This window comes from Lithobates pipiens, unplaced genomic scaffold (genome assembly GCF_037356315.1).
Source record: "Lithobates pipiens isolate NorthernLeopardFrog02 unplaced genomic scaffold, aLitPip1_a1.2 Scaffold_13, whole genome shotgun sequence".
Classification (NCBI taxonomy): domain Eukaryota; kingdom Metazoa; phylum Chordata; class Amphibia; order Anura; family Ranidae; genus Lithobates; species Lithobates pipiens.
In genome coordinates this window covers 422,799,534-422,815,900 of record NW_027507718.1, presented here as the reverse complement: position 1 = coordinate 422,815,900, position 16,367 = coordinate 422,799,534, and the positions used below count along the sequence as shown (strand labels likewise).

At 46.4% G+C, this 16,367-nt stretch overlaps 1 protein-coding gene across 1 annotated transcript in view; it reads right to left on the bottom strand.

The window, feature by feature from the left end:
- The window catches only part of TMEM156 (transmembrane protein 156), a 53,678-nt gene that overhangs the window by 15,142 nt on the left and 22,169 nt on the right, over positions 1 to 16,367 (bottom strand). Inside the window, exon 3 of the mRNA XM_077477635.1 lies at positions 12,997 to 13,239. Within this exon, the coding sequence (XP_077333761.1) occupies positions 12,997 to 13,239 (243 nt within the window). The remainder of the gene's footprint in view (positions 1 to 12,996; positions 13,240 to 16,367) is intronic.

The following is a 16,367-nucleotide window of genomic DNA, read 5'->3' as shown; positions in this document are numbered from 1 at the left end:
TTTCCTGACTCCAGTAGGTTACAGTGTGGTGGAAAATGTCATTTTGAGTTCTCTGTTGGTCAAGAGAGGAGCGTTGTAGAAGCCGACTGCTTAAGTGAGGCATTTTGGAATTTTTTTAGTCCTCGCCGCCCAGGGCTGTCAGCTTCCACATCCCATCGGCAGCATTTGCATGACATGGTGGGCGATTACCTCGGCGCCATTCCTTCCAATATAGTGCCTGGGGGGTCCTCGTAGTCTACCTGTAAAGTGGAAGATCTGTATCATGTCTATAATCTGCTGCAGCAATAATTGCATTTATAAAGCCAAAAAAAAATAATGAAATTTTCCCTGCCTTTATTTTGCTCAGCAACAGCTGAGAAGCAACTGTGTATGATGAGGCCACAATGTAGTGCACTGGGAGCAAGATTAGAGATTTTTTGGATACATTCGGGTGTCACTTTGACTTTGGATACAAGTAACGGGTACGTAATAATTGGTCTTTGGGTGTCGGTGGCGCCTTCCCACCGTAACCTTATAGAGATACTCTTGACAAAAGTAAGAATTGGCCTTGTTGTAAAAAAATGCAATGATATGCACCTGTCAAACAGGTGCAGAAAAATTACTCTTTGGACGGCGGGGGTGCCTTCCCAACCTAACCCTATTGAGGTGCTCTTGATAAAGGCAAACAAAATTGCACCGATATGCACCTGTCAAACAGGTGCTGAAAAATTGGTCTTTGGGTGTTAATTGTGCCCATGAAACCTATACCAAAAACATTCTTTCAGATGAAATGATTGAACACCCTCAAAGTCCTGCAGAGTTTCCACATCCCAAAAAGACTTAATCAGTGAGATCGGCATCAGGGGCTTCATAGCTGGTAATCCAGGACTGATTCATTTTGAATGCACGCTGGATGCAGGGCAGCCCAACAACTCAATAGCATACTGGGAAAGTTCTGCCCAGTGGTCTAATCTCATGACCCAGGAGGTCAGTGGATCATCAGCCGGAAAGCTCTTCATCTCTGTTTTGGCACCGAGGTAATCGTCCACCATGTCATGCAAATGCTGCCGATGGGATGTGGAAGCTGACAGCCCTGGGCGGCAAGGACTAAAAAAATTCCAAAATGGGGGGAGTGGCCGGATGTGAGAGGGTGTGAGAGGAAGGAGTGCTTGGAGAGGTGAGAGTGGAGAGGCTTGTGATGTGAGCGGCTCTCCGGTAGACTCCTACCCCGTGCGTTGGCGTTGTACTAGCCGAAGTAAGCTTGCTGGGTGAAAGCTGGAGGACGTCGGGAAGGGCCGAGGAGCCGAGGAACAACGGAAACTTCCGGAAACGGCCGAGCATTGCCGAATACTGCCGACCACTGCCGAGCCCCGTCGAGCCCCGTCGAGGTACCCGGAAGCAGTGAGAGACGGACGGGTCCCGGGGTGAACGAACAGGAAGACAGAGCTGTATGGTCCCGAACAGCACCCGCGGAGAGGGCGGAGAGAGGCTGGGGAGAGGAGACACATCTTCAGGGAAAGTGCTTGTGTGAAACCTGGCACCTGAGACCCTCTAGGGACGGCATCGAGACACGAGGCATGAGGCATGAGGCATGAGGTATGAGAAATAGCTGTGGGGGGTAGAAGAACAGTAAGGTGGAGAGATAAAGGACTGATTACTGTGATTCGAAAAATTTCCCCCCTGTATAAGCTAAGGACTGATGCTGTAATTATTTCTCGAGCATGCCATATACAGGACTATTTATATATGTATTTGAAAACCTTGGTTGCCCCCTCATACAATAGTGGCCTCAGGAACACTAGTGACCCCTTTTTTTTTTTGTTTCCCCTCCTCCTCCCCCCCTCCCCCTGCAAAGTAAGAGACTGGTGCCTTCTTTTTCTTGGGAGGACGATGGAAAGCTGACTTGACTATACATACTTGGTACACCCAGGGTAGGAGGCCTCCCCCCCCCCTCTTTTTCATCATCCCTACTCCTCGGCTATAAGCTCTAAATATAAGCTTGACCTGCTGATACCGCCTGTTTATACATATAGAGACTCCTAGTAAGATGTCAAGACGGCGGGGAGAGGAGCAGGCAGCACAGGAAAACGGGGGGGCTCAACAGCTTCGCTCCTCTAAGGAAAAGACTGCCCAGGCAGCACAGGCTGCTGCAACTAAGTTAGAACGGTATGCCCGCACCCCAGGTCAGTCCCCGGGGAAGGGGGAACAGCTGACACAGACACTGCAACAGATGCAGTCACTGCAAGTAAAAACTCACCAGGGGGGGGCGGTGGACAGGAAGAGCCAAGGACACACAGGCCCAGCTATGGTCGCGGTATCAGGTCAAAAGAGCGCAAGTAGGCGCCAGGGGGTGGCTCAGAGTGAAAGTGATGCTGGCACCGGGAGTAGCCCTATGACTGAGGAGGACCCCACACTAAGGGACGTTCTGCAAGCTGTCAATGTGTGTAAAACCTCGCTGGGAGAACTTTGTGGGCAATTTAAAAACATGCAGGAGGAACTGTCATTGATTAGGCAGGATATACAGAGAACAGGGGAAAGAATGGAAGAATTGGAGACAAGGGTAAGTCAAATGGAAGATGACTTACACCCACTGAGAGAAGAGGTCAAAAACATGCGAAAGCAACTGCATAATCATAACACCGGTATGGATGAAATAGAAAATAGGCTTCGGAGGGATAACATCAGGCTGCTGGGGCTACCCGAGAGATGTGAAGGCTCCGAACAGATAAAGTTCTTAGAATCCTGGTTTAGTGAACTATTTGGAAGAGAGAGTTTTTCATCTTTTTTCTCTATAGAACGGGCCCACCGAGTCCCCTTTAAAGCTCCTCCCCCCGGGGGGCGCCCTAGACCTATGATCCTGAAATTCTTTAATTACAATGACAAGGTGACTCTGATGCGCAAGGCGAGAGAGATGGGCAACATCACATATAATGGAGCAAGGATCTCTCTGTACCCAGATTACTCACTGGAATTGCAGAGGCGAAGAGCCGAATTTTTGGAAGTCAAACGTACTTTACGGACTCATAAGATTACGTATGCACTTTTATATCCTGCACGGTTGAGAATAACAGCGCTTGGTGGTACCCAGTTGTTTGATTCTCCAGCGGAAGTAATTTCATGGCTGGAAGCAAATAAGGGATTATTGTAGAGTGCAAATAAGTTGGGGGGTGGTGGGGGTTTGAGATAATAACGCACGGGGGGGGGAGAGTCGGGGGGGTGGAGGGTTTAATTGGGGTTTGAATCTAGGATGGACAGGGTGAAAGGGGAAGAGGATAATCATTTATTTTTTTTCTTTGATGTTTTCGCTTTCACTTTTATTCACTTCTGTATGAGGGAAAAGTGGTATGAGAATAGGAAGTTGGAGGAGGAGAGGGATAGAAGAGATGAATGTTTAAAGGTCACGTGTAATCCCCTAGGGGAACACCTAGGTAGGTGGAGGATGGGGGGGGGGTGGTCGGGCGGAAGGAGAGGGGGGAGAGGGGGGAGGGGGGGGGGGAGAGGGGGGAGAGGGGGGGGGGGGAAAGGATCAAAAAGGTCTGGAAAACCACAACAGTGTTAATGTTGAAGTTAATATAGTTTGCACACAGATATCAATTCAAAAGGGAAATCACGGGATTTATTATAAAAGAGGAAGGAAATTTGTAAGAATCTTCACTTTAAGTGAGAGTAGAATTAGTACAAGGGGAATGAAACACTACAGGGGCTTCTCCCCGATAATTTATGTGTTCGCACTTTGGTTGTTTTTCAATAATTTTGTTACTGTTCTTACACTGAGTGATGCAGGATAAAATACTTAATATAGCCTCTTGGAATGTTAGGGGCCTGGGTAGTCCAGTTAAAAGAGCGGTAGTCCTCTCCATGCTGGAGAGATATGGGATCGGACTAGCCTGCCTGCAGGAGACACATTTAACTAAGATAACAACATCGCAACTTAAAAACAGGAGGTATCAGGCTCAGTACCACTCTACTCACACTTCCTACTCGAGGGGAGTGAGTGTGATGATAGGAGCTGGGGTGAGATTCTCCTGCAGGCAGGCTAGTATTGATGAATTGGGTCGCTACGTTTTTCTGTATTGCACCTTGGAGGATAGATTGTATGTTCTGGCCGGGGTTTATATACCGCCCCCGTTTAAAATGGAGGTGGTGTACAGGCTCACAAATTTTTTGGTAGACAAGGAGGATGTACCAGTCATAATAATGGGAGACTTCAATGAAGTGCTTGATTGTCGGATAGACAGATTCCCAATTAGGTCTCAGGGGGTAGGGATAACGAGACTAAGCCAATTCTTGAAGGAGATTGGATTAATGGATTTGTGGAGGGTGAGGAACGCGAACACTAAGCAATACTCTTGCTGTTCGAGCTCGTACTCAACACTCTCCAGGATAGACTTGGTATTAGGGAATGAAGAAGCACTACAAAATGTGAGGAAGATCGAGTATATGCCCAGAGGGATATCGGACCACTCGCCTTTGATAATAGCATTGAGTACTGGTAGGAGGGAAGAGAGGACGGGGAGTTGGAGAATTAGTCCATTTTGGCTCGAGTTAATGAAAGATGTAGAAGAAGTTTTAAAGAAATTAAAAGAATTTATAATGTTTAACAAAAAAACAGCCCCAATTGATATAACCTGGGATGCATTAAAAGCATTTGTTAGAGGAATACTGATTCAACAGGTGGTTAAAATCAAACAAAAATCTAGAAGCTGGGAGGAAAGAATCAGGAAAGAAGTAATAGAGGCAGAGGTTAACTATGTTAAGGATCCAACACCTGAGAAACAGGTAATATGGTTAAATAAACAACAAGGGTATAAATCTGTGATTATAAAAAGAGAAGAAAATAAACGCATCTTTCAGAAACAGTGTAGCTTTGGAGATGGAGAGGGGGTAGGGAGAATGTTGGCTCGCCTTGTGAAAGCCAACTCCCCCCCCTCCTCCATCTCAATGATTAAGTCCATGGATGGGACAGTTACCACCAATGGGAAGGAGATAGTTGAGATCTTTAGGGCCTATTATGAGGATTTATATAGAACACGGGATCAAAGGAAGGAAGAAGATATGTTAGCCTTCCTGGAGAAAGCGATGCCCCCAACCCTTACCCAAGAAGAGAGAGAGGATTTAGAGGCCCCTATAACTTTAGGTGAACTACGCCAGGCAGTGGCCGGAATGGCCTCCCAAAAATCCCCAGGACCAGATGGGCTCCCAGTGGAGGTATACAAGAAGTACAGCGAGATCTTACTTCCGGAGTTGCTCAGAACGTTGGAAGGGGCAAAATTGGCGGGGAGATTACCTGCATCTATGATGGAGGCGATTATTATCGTGATTCCTAAAGAAGGGAAGGATCCCCGGGATGTAGCGTCATATAGGCCAATATCGCTTTTATGCTCTGATATCAAAATATTAGCCAAAGTGCTCTCTAATAGACTGAATAAAGTAATTAATAGGCTTATACACCCGGATCAGACGGGATTTATAAAGGGTAGATCAACTAGTATGAACATAAGAAGGGCATTCTTGAATATACAAACCCCAGCGGAGAGAGGAGGTTCAAGGGCCATTTTGTCCTTAGACATGGCTAAGGCTTTTGATAGTTTAGAGTGGAGGTACCTATGGCGCATCCTGGAAGGGTGTGGATTTGGACCCATATTTATAGGGTGGATTAAAATGATGTATGGAGCACCTAGCGCAAAAATAAGGATTAATGGGAATCAGTCCGGAAAACTTGAAATGAGCAGAGGCACGAGACAGGGATGTCCACTCTCCCCGTTGCTCTTTGCGCTGGCGATGGAGCCGCTGGCAATAGCCGTCAGGTCACATCCTGAGATAACTGGGTTTCAAAGGGGGGGAGGTAGAGAGGAGAGGATCGCCCTATATGCGGACGATGTTCTCCTCTTTTTGGGAGATACTGGGCAATCGCTTGAGAAAGTAATCAAAGTGGTAGAAAAGTTTGGAGGCTTTACGGGGTTATTAATAAACTGGGGGAAATCAGAACTGCTCCAGGTTGATGGCCTGAGGGATGTGACCGCATCAGGGATTCCACAAATGGAGGTAGTAGTGGCATTGAAATATCTAGGCATATATTTAACATCAGATGTTAGCCAATATGTGGATAGGAATGTGGGTCCGTTGTTGAGCAAATTTAAGAAGAACTGCGACGCCTGGAGTCGGCTTCCCCTGTCAGCGGCAGGCCGATGCAGTCTAATCAAGATGATATGGCTGCCACAATTGTTATACATACTGCATAACGCACCAGTTTGGATTTGTAAGAAGTGGTTTAGAAAAATTGAAACTCTCTTCCGGGAGTTAATTTGGAAAAAGGGAAAGGCGAGAATTCGGCTGCAGGCGTTGCAGTTACCAACAGATAGAGGGGGAGCGGCGGTGCCCAGCCCTAGGAACTACTACCTAGCAGCACAGCTACAACACATGGTGGATAGCAATCAGAAAGAGGTGGGTAATTTAAATAGGGGGGGGAGGTTGATAGAAACCCCGCATGAAACCCTGACTGATGCTTTAGAGGCGAATTCCTTTAAGTATAAGGTCCCTACAATAGTAATGATGCGGAAAATATGGATAACGGTAAAAAAACGGACAGGATGCAGGGAATGGTCAGAATACACGCCCCTATGGGATAATAAGAACTTGCAGGAGGTATTGTCAGTAGGAAAAATTAATGTATGGGAGAGGAAAGGGATAACAAGACTGGGTCAACTATATGAGGATGGAACTCTGAAGTCATTTATGGACTTAAAAGAGGAATATAGCATACCCCAACAGACATTTTTCCGATATTTACAAATCAGGCATGCCCTGGAAGCACAATTTGGCTCCCAGACACCTGTACTGGACAGGACATCACTAGCACAGAAGATAAACTCGATGGATAAGTCCAGGGGGTTTATCTCGGCCATGTATGAATCATTATGTAAAAATCCTAATGGGGAAACCGACCTGGTTAAACAAAAGGAGAAATGGGAGGAAGACATAGGTGTAATGTCTGATGAACAGTGGAAGAGAGTATTGGAGCTTGGGCCACTAACCTCAATTTCCCCATCACAAAAAATATCGCATTTAATGTTGATACACCGAGCCTATTTTACCCCCAAAAAGCTGTTTAGGTTCGGTAAGAGGACAGATGCTAATTGTCCTAGATGTGGTGGCTTTGGAGACCTCATACACATGGTGTGGAGGTGTCCAAAGCTATTCCGGTACTGGGAGGAAATAGTTGAAACTATAAACAGAATATTTGGGACAAAGCTGGACCTAGATCCAGGTACATGTATACTGGGTTATAGGAGAAACCGGGGGGAAGGGTGGAATATAACAACTGTAATTACACGATGTTTGTTTCAAGCGCGGAAGTTGATAGCGCAAAGGTGGCAGGCGACGGAAGCACCCCTATTGAGTGATTGGACCCAAGTTATCAATGAGCTGGTGTGGAAGGAAAGAACGGTATATATACGTAGGGGAAACCTCAAAGGGTTTGAGAAAATATGGGCCCCTTGGTGGAAGGGAATGGAGCACCCAATGGATTAATACTACCGCACGAGGATAGGAGTAGAAAGAGGTTAATACCTATTAATAGCTGAGTCCCGAAATAGTGACAGTTATGGAGACTGTGTGATGTTTAACTGGTATAGAGGTGGGATAGGGGGGAGGGGGAAGGAAGGGAGGGTTAGGGAGATAAGAAACTGGACATGCTAGATAGCAAACCTTATTGTATTATGTTTTTTTACTTGTGTTTTTATGAAGTGTACGGTTGTTTAAAATACATCTGGATATTGTTATGATAAATTGAAATAATAAATAAAGAGAAATTAATTTAAAAAAAAAAAAATTCCAAAATGCCTCACTCCAATGCTCCTCTCTTGACCAACAGGGAACTCTGTAACCTATTGGAGTCAGGAAAATTGTTCAATAAAATCCTCCTTAACGTGTCCTCAAGAGATTTTATCTTCTGCACTCTCTGTGGGGACGGGATGAGTTCCGAGACCTTCCCCTTATAACGGTGCCAACCAGTAATCATCCTTCTTCTTTATGCCATGTATTCTTGGGTCCTTTCGCAGGCTTTGAAGCACGAGGTTGTCCATGTGCCTCAAATTTGATGAGGTTTGAGAAGCAGACTCCTTGGGGTCACTCAGGATGACAGCATCTGGAACTTCCTTCTCCCAGCCACGTAGTCCTCCTCTTCCTCCTGCTGCTCTGCCTCTGGTGCCCTGCCCATAATGCCACGCAGAGTCTACTCCAGCAGGAACACAACAGGGATTGTGTCACTAATGCATGCACTGTCACTGCTCACCATCCTTGTGGCCTCCTCAAACGTTGACAATATAGTGCATGCATCCTTAATGATCAGCCATTGGCATGGGGGAAAAAAAGAGGCGTCCTGAGCCTGTCGTCATGCCATACTGGCACAGGTACGCGTTGATGGCCCTCTGCTGCATGTATAGCTGCTGCAGCATTCCCAAAGTTGGGCATGTCACAAATCAGACAGTTTATGGGCAGGTGGAATTCCTGCTGAATTTCGGCCAACCAAGCACTGGCTGTGTATGACCGCCTGAAATGGCTACAGACTCTTCTGGCCTGCTTTAGTACATCTTGAAACTCTGGGTACGTAATTAGGAAACCACCACCAAATTGAGGACATGTGCCAGACATGGCCCATGTGTCAACTTTCTCAGTCTAAGGGCGGACAGGAGGTTTGAGAAATTATCGGACACCACCATTCCTGGCTCCAGCTGGTGTGGTGTGAACCACCTCAGGGCATGTCCCTGCAGAGCTGCAAAAATCTCTGCTCCAGTGTGGTTCCTGTCTCCTAAAAAGCACTGCAAGACACCATTTAGCCCTGACTCTGGAAATAGCCTTTTGAACGCTTAGGGGGTACCTGATGTTCATAGGACAATTCTGCAGAGGAGGGCATGGAGGTGGCAGAGGAGGAAGAGGAGGAGGGGGTAGAGTTCACAGGTCTGGCATCATCACCACCAGCTGTATGGAGACGTGGGGGCACAACAAGCTGCAACACTGAGCCCTGTCCTGCATCCTTTCGAGTTGTAAGCAGCGTTACCCAGTGTGCGGTGAGCGAAATATATTGTCCCTGCCCATGCTTGCTGGACCACGTATCAGCAGTTTATGGCTGACTGCCTTGCCCAACAATGCCAGAACATTCCTGACTACGTGACGGTACAAAGATTGAACAGCCTTGCATGAAAAGTAGTAGCGACTGGGAACCTGCCATTGTGGTACAGCACATTGTGAAAATTCACGGAAGGGTGCAGAATCAACCAGGCTGCAAGGCAGAAGTTGGAGAGCCAACAGCTTTGAAAAGCTTGCATTCAGACGCTGGGCATGTGGGTGGCAGAGACTCTATTTTTTTTGCCGCTGCAGCAGATGGGGCAGAGAAATTTGCCGGCTACAGTCAACAGCTGGTGGTGTGCTGCTGGCAGGTGTGCTGCTAGGACCTGGGACACCCTGCGCTATACTATCATCCCTGTCAGTGGAGGCTGCTGAAAGGTAATGACTTGGTATCGCAGAGGCAGACTGAAGTGGGTAAGAAGGAGGAGGAGGGACAGATTTGTGCCCCTTTTGTGTGGCTTTTAGGTGTTCTTGCCAATGGGCTGAGTGGTTGAATGTTAGATGCCTTGTTAGGCATGTGGTACCCAAATGATTGGTGTTTTTGCCAGGTTCGATGTGCCTGAGACACAGTTTGCAGATAGCAACAGTGCGATCTGCTGCAGATGTGCTCAAAAATGCCCAGACAGCTGAGCTTTGGGGAGTGGGCCGAGAGATAACAGCTGCAGAATGTGATAGAATAGGGTGGCTGCTCTCTACTCTCTCTTGATGACGACCTCCTTGGGGTTGTGTCACCTCACCTTCAGTTTCCTCCTTTGCTCTATCTGGCACCCAAGTCGCATCAGTGACCTCATCATCATCATCATCTCCATCTCCTTCATCTTCATAATTACCAGTGGAGACAACTTGGCAATACGCTGCGGCTTGGGGAAGATGAATGCCAATTTGTCTACCAGAATTCCTTCCTCACTCTAGGCTCATGTTCCTGTCATCCTAAACCTCAGAACCAACATCTGAATCCAGTAATGGCTGGGCATTATAAGGGAGCACGTGGCTGACGCTATGGTCAAATAGCTCAGCTGACTCCTCCATGGCTGATGGGGTTATGGCAGGAACAGATGGGGACAAGGAGGCAGGTTTATCCACTCTGGCAACTGCAGGGGACTGCACACTTGTCTCTGCTTGCATGACAGAGGATGAGGAAGGTTTAGTAAGCCAGTCCACCACCTCCTCTGCATGCTGTGGCTGGATAGCACGGGCAAACTCGCTAAACAGAGGAAATAATGCCCTGCCTGAGGACTGATCACTTCGTCCACCTTTGACTGTGGACACATTTGTTCCTAGCCCCCTTACAGTGCTAAGGGAATGTCTGCCTTTCCTTGTTGTCCTCCCAGACATTATGCTTATAAGCAAATGTAAAGAAGAAGCTGAAATGTATGTAGATGCACTTTAATCAATGTAAAGAGGTGTTCGGTGCACTTTAATTTGAGTACTCACACTACACAGACACACTCCACGGATACACTATAATATACTACAATATAATGCGCCAAATGTACAGTGACGCACAGAACTATATGGCGTTAAACTGGCAGTAACACACACAGAAGTAAATAGCATTAAACTGGCAGGAGTGCACACAAAACTATATGGCATTAAACTGGCAGTAACTCATACAAAACTATATGGCATTAAACCGGCAGTAACGCACACAAAACGATATGATGTTAAACTAGCAGTAACGCAATCAAACACACTATGCAAAGCTGAATGATGGTCCTCCTCACTACACTCACACTATACTAATATTCTACACTGATAATTGAAGCAAAATAGCACAGTATAGCACATTAACTAACTGATAGTACTGAACAGAGCCCTGTTCTATCTCTTTCCACGCCAAAACCACTCTGAAAATAGCTGCCATTCAAAGAATACTTTTATACTGTGGGGTGGGAATGAGCCATGATTGGATAAAGTCATGATGACAGTGTCCAATCATGACTCTGACAGTGCTCTGTGCCCCGATTGGCTGAAGCTTTCACTGCTTCAGTCAATCAGGGCTTGCGATGCACTGTTCAGCGCTGTAATGCATTGTGGTCGGTTCGGGGGGGGGGGAGCAAACGGTCAAACGACCCGTTTGTTCGCTGTTCGCCAAATGACTGAACAACTAAAGTTCGGCCTGCACTTATGCTCGGGCCGACCCGTTCACCCATCCCTATTTAGTATCACTAGCTACTTTGGTTCCAGCTCGTGAAAAGGGACTGTAAAGTATTGACTCAGGGGGGCTGAATACAAATGCACGCCACATGTTTCAGATATTTGTAACAAATTGAAAACCATTTATAATTTTCCTTCCACTTCACAATTAAGTGCCACTTTGTGTTGGTCTATCACATAAAATCCCAATAAAATACATTTAAGTTTTTGGTTGCAACATGACAAAATTTGGAAAATGTCAAGGGGTATGAATACTTTTTCAAGGCACTGTATATGCGTTACACGGTTGGCATAAGGTGAAAAATGGACCCAAACCCAACTCAAGACTCCTTGGTGTGATCTTTGAGAAAGAAGAACTTAATTTTAAAAGCAGCTAACAAGGTCAAGAATGGTTTGTTTTAAAGTTTAAACCTATGAATAAAAGGCACTTAAAAAAGTGAGATGACGCGTACACACGATTGGACTATCCGGCGGACCAGAGTCCGCCAGACAATCCGCCCGTGTGTGGGCTCCGGCTGACTTTTTTCCCCCCAAAAGTCAGTCGGACTTAGAAAGAAGTTTTGACTCAAAAATTGTCTGCCGGGCCATCTGTGTGCTAGTCCGCCAGACTTTTGAAATGAACGGACTTGCCCACACACGGAGGAAAGTCCGTTCATTTTGAATGCAGCTCCAGGTAGACGGGACTAGCGAAGGAAGTCAATGTCGCCGTCTTAGGCGGCGAGATTGACAACTTGCTAGCCCCGTCACCTGGTATGGACTTAAAAGAGAAGCCCTATGCTGGAAAAACGGAGTGGGGGTCCCCCCAAGCCCATATCAGACCCTTATCCGAGCACGCAGACCGGCCGGTCAGGAAAGGGGGTGGGGACGAGCGAACGCCCCACCTCCTGAGCCATACCAGGCCGTGTGCCCTCAACATGGGGGGGTGCTTTGTGGAAAGGGGGGGCCGCACCTCAAAGTACCTTGTCCCCATATTGATGAGGACAAGGGCCTCTTCCCGACAACCCTGGCCATTGGTTGTCGGGGTCTGCTGGCGGGGGGCTTATCGGAATCCGGGAGCCCCCTTTAATAATATTGTACCCCATACTCATTCACATAGGGTGGGGGGCCAGTATCTGGGGGCCCCCTTATTAAATAGGGCTCCCGGATTCCGATAAGCCCCCCGTCTGCAGACCCCGACAACCAACGGCCAGGGTTGTCGGGAAAAGGCCCTTGTCTTCATCAACATGGGGACAAAATGCTTTGGGGTGGGGGGGCTGCAGGGCCCCCCTTTCCCCAATGCACCCCCCATGTTGAGGGCACGGCTCAAGAGGGGGGGGGCGTTCGCTCGTCCCCACCCCCTTTCCTGACCGGCCGGGCTGCGTGCTCTGATAAGGGTCTGATATGGGCTTTGGGGGGGGGGCCCACGCCGTTTTTTCGGCGTAGGGCTTCCTCTTTAAGTCCATACCAGGTGACGGGGCTAGCGAGGTGTCAGTCTCGCCCATGGAGGCGGCGACATTGACCTCCTTTGCTAGTCCCATCTATCTGGAGCCTGGTCCTCCGTGTGTGGGCAAGTCCGTTCATTTCAGGTCCGTCGTTCGGAAAGTCCAGCGGACCTCAGCTGCAAAGTCTGGCGGGTGTTCCCGTACTAAGTCCGCCAGATAGTCCGATCGTGTGTACGTGGCATTATATGTATTTGTGACATATTGTACATTGTTAATATTTTTATTGTTTCATAGAGTCATCATCTGTACTTACATGGAACCTGACGTTCAAAATTTAGTGATATATTAATGTCATCATGAGTCTTCATTCCTTTGTTTTTAAAATCCATATCATCAATAATCCCATCAGGTCCTGTAGTATTTTTAACGTGGATCTCAAAGGAGACTGGTAGAGATGGATCTCTGTCCACTATATTTATCAGTGTGAGGTGTGATTCTTCTTTTGTGTAAACACGATATTTTCCACTAACCTCCAGCGAGAAATAGGTTGTGTTTTCTGTGCCAACAAAAATGAAAAATATATTATGTTTACTACATTTTGGACTATTTAAAATGCCCACAGCATTCAGCCAGGTATTTAATTTCCTGTACTGTAGGGGGTCACTTAAGCTAGCTTTGCCCTCTGAAGAGCTATCCTTGTTTAGATCACTCTTCAGAGAGCATTTGGCAGGTGGTGAGGAGGTGTCCTCAGTCCTCACCACCCGTTTCACCCCCCTTGAAGCCTACGCTAGTCTAGTGCATTGCACGCAGTTGCGGGGCAGCTGCAGTGAGGCCCATTTTCTTGAAAGCCAAAAGTCACAGGGTGTATAATTCCTGCCACAAAATGTGTACACCCCATGCTACTGCTTTTGCAGCCAAAGGGGGTAGTGGTTGAGGGGTGGATAAAGCACAGCTCAGCTGGGGGGTTTTCCTACCAAAACACTAGTGTGAACAAGCCCTAAAGCCTTGTACACACGGTCGGAGAATCCGTCGGAATGTGTCTTATCGGACGGTGTCGTCAGATAATCCGACTGTGTGTGGTATGCATCGGACTGATTCCGTCCGAATCTCCGTCGGACCCAATTTTCCAACATGTTGGAAATATTTCCCGACCAACTGGTTTGATCGGACATACTCCGATCATGTGTAGCGAATTTTGATCGGACCAAGTGCCACGCATGCTCAGATCAAATTCCTACATCAAAGCTATTGGCTACTAGCCTGAATGTATTCCCATCGTAACGAAATTACGTCATCACGTTCTGAAAGATCGGACTTTTCGACAACTTAGTCCGACTGTGTGTATGCAACAGTTTCGGGAAACAATCCGTCGGACTAAATCCGACGGACAAAATCCGATGGATTTGGTTGGCAGAATCTCCGACCGTGTGTACAGGGGCTAAGGGATGGTGTAGATGAGATTTTAGCTTGTGTCAATGGGTAAGTGCAGCTTGCATTCAGGTGCATTCATCTTGCATTTGAGACACTTAAGCTCATTTAGAGTTAACTGACAGGCACACTTGACTTACCTCTAAGCTGCACCAATCTGTTTCAACCCAGATAGCAAGCAATTGAGCTGCAAGTTTGAAATTGACTTGCTAAGCTATTGCTAGACTTGCCAGGCTTCACAAGTGTGTTGCACAATTGCAGAAAGTCCACATTGCATGACCCCAGATCAACTTTCTTTGCAAACATTCTGCAAGTCTGCTGCAAGTTCTGGTTCAGTTAGGTTGTGCAATAGTCATCCGACCACAGGAGGTCACTGTGATCTGCAGAGCTCTTGCTGTAGACTCACCACTGCAATTTGGCTCTTGCTAGGGACTTGCCATACAAATTTGCTACAAATTGGAAAAGTGTCAACTAGAACTTATGCTTCAAGTGCTCTGTAAGTGCACGAAAAGAAATTACCTTTTAAGTAAGGATTGAGATTTAATCCCCACTGAAAGGAAAAGATGGCTACTATGGCTGTAGCGGGCAAATATAAGAGGAAATCAATTATTCCAAACTTGCATTTTATTAAATATCAAAAATCCACAATAATATAAAATCACCCAGCCGTATGGCTAGAGTACATCTGACCCTGCTATGCATTGCTATGAACGCTAGTCAGCTTGCCAAGTCAGCCAGAATGCAATCAAGTGCTGGCCTCTTTGCACTTGCCGATATCTCAGTAGAACGCTGGTCAGCTATCACCGCTTCTCTGGTTCGCCACCCGCAATTCAGTGTCCTCCGCTGCTTTGAGAACCACAAGTAGGATGGTGTTCAGCGAGACACTAAACAACTTGCCAGGTCAGCCGGGATGCAAACAAGTGCTGGTCTCTTTTTGCTGTATAACAGACAGCGCTGTTATACAACTCTGTCAACTAGACGTGGAGTTGAAGCTACGTAACATGACGTTGCGAAACGCATCAGTGTAACTACGGACCATAGGCGCTTACAGAATCATCTCCAATATGGAGAGTGGAGATCACTTTCAGTGGAGTGTAAAGCTGAAGGTCACTGAGTAACTATCCCTATAACAGCGTTGTCTGTTATACAGCAAAAAGAGACCAGCACTTGTTTGCATCCCGGCTGACCTGGCAAGTTGTTTAGCGTCTCACTGAACACTGTCCTACTTGTGTTTCCCAAAGCAGCGGAGGACACTGAATTGCGGGTGGTGAACCAGAGAAGCAGTGATAGCCGACCATCGTTCTACTGAGATATCGGTAAGCGCAAAGAGGCCAGCACTTGATTGCATCCTGGCTGACTTGGCAAGTTGACTAGTGTTCCACTAAACACCGTCCTGCTTTTGGTATCCAAAGCAGTAACGAGGACGCTGAGTTGCAGGTGATAAACCAGAGAAGTGGTAACGTAGAGAACCTTCAAATGATTGGACAGCTATGTATGTGATAGATACTACCTGTACTATATGAATGCTTTAGTCTTGCAGAGATTTTAGAGATGGTTACTTTGTTCGGCACTAATGACCTTTACATGCATGTAAGAGATGGTTGTTGAATCCACTTGAAATTTGAAACTATCAACTTTTCTGATCAGAATGAAGAAATTCTGTTTACCAGCAGTTATATATAAAAACATCTTACAACTCTGCTTCATTTATAAGTATGACTTCCACTAAATGAATAGACAACATCAGAAAGTAACTGGTTTTCAATGAACCTCAGATTGGTGAACGGTTTAAGCAGGAATTAGTGAAAAGTAAAGAAATCTGCTAAAGCGGTGATAGTCCTGAGGCAACATCTGACACTGATTAATTAGCCATTTTACTAACTAACTATAGCGAACAACTTTGATGTTTTGAATTCCGCAACCCCTAGGGTCCATGCATGCATTGGATTCTTGTTATAATACACTATGGATTATTCTATTATTAATTTTGCAATAAGGGAGGTTTCTCCCACAAGAAACTCAATGCATGCCTGCTAATAGTGGCGCCTTGTCTGTCTGTGTTTTATGTGAGTCTACTGTTTATATGTGTCTTTGTAATTGGTTTGTAGGACGCACCAAATATATTTTTCAGCTTTTTGGTGTGTCACTATCTGATGCATAGCAGGGTCAGATGTACTCTAGCCATACGGCTGGGTGATTTTATATTATTGTGGATTTTTGATATTTAATAAAATGCAAGTTTGGAATAATTGATTT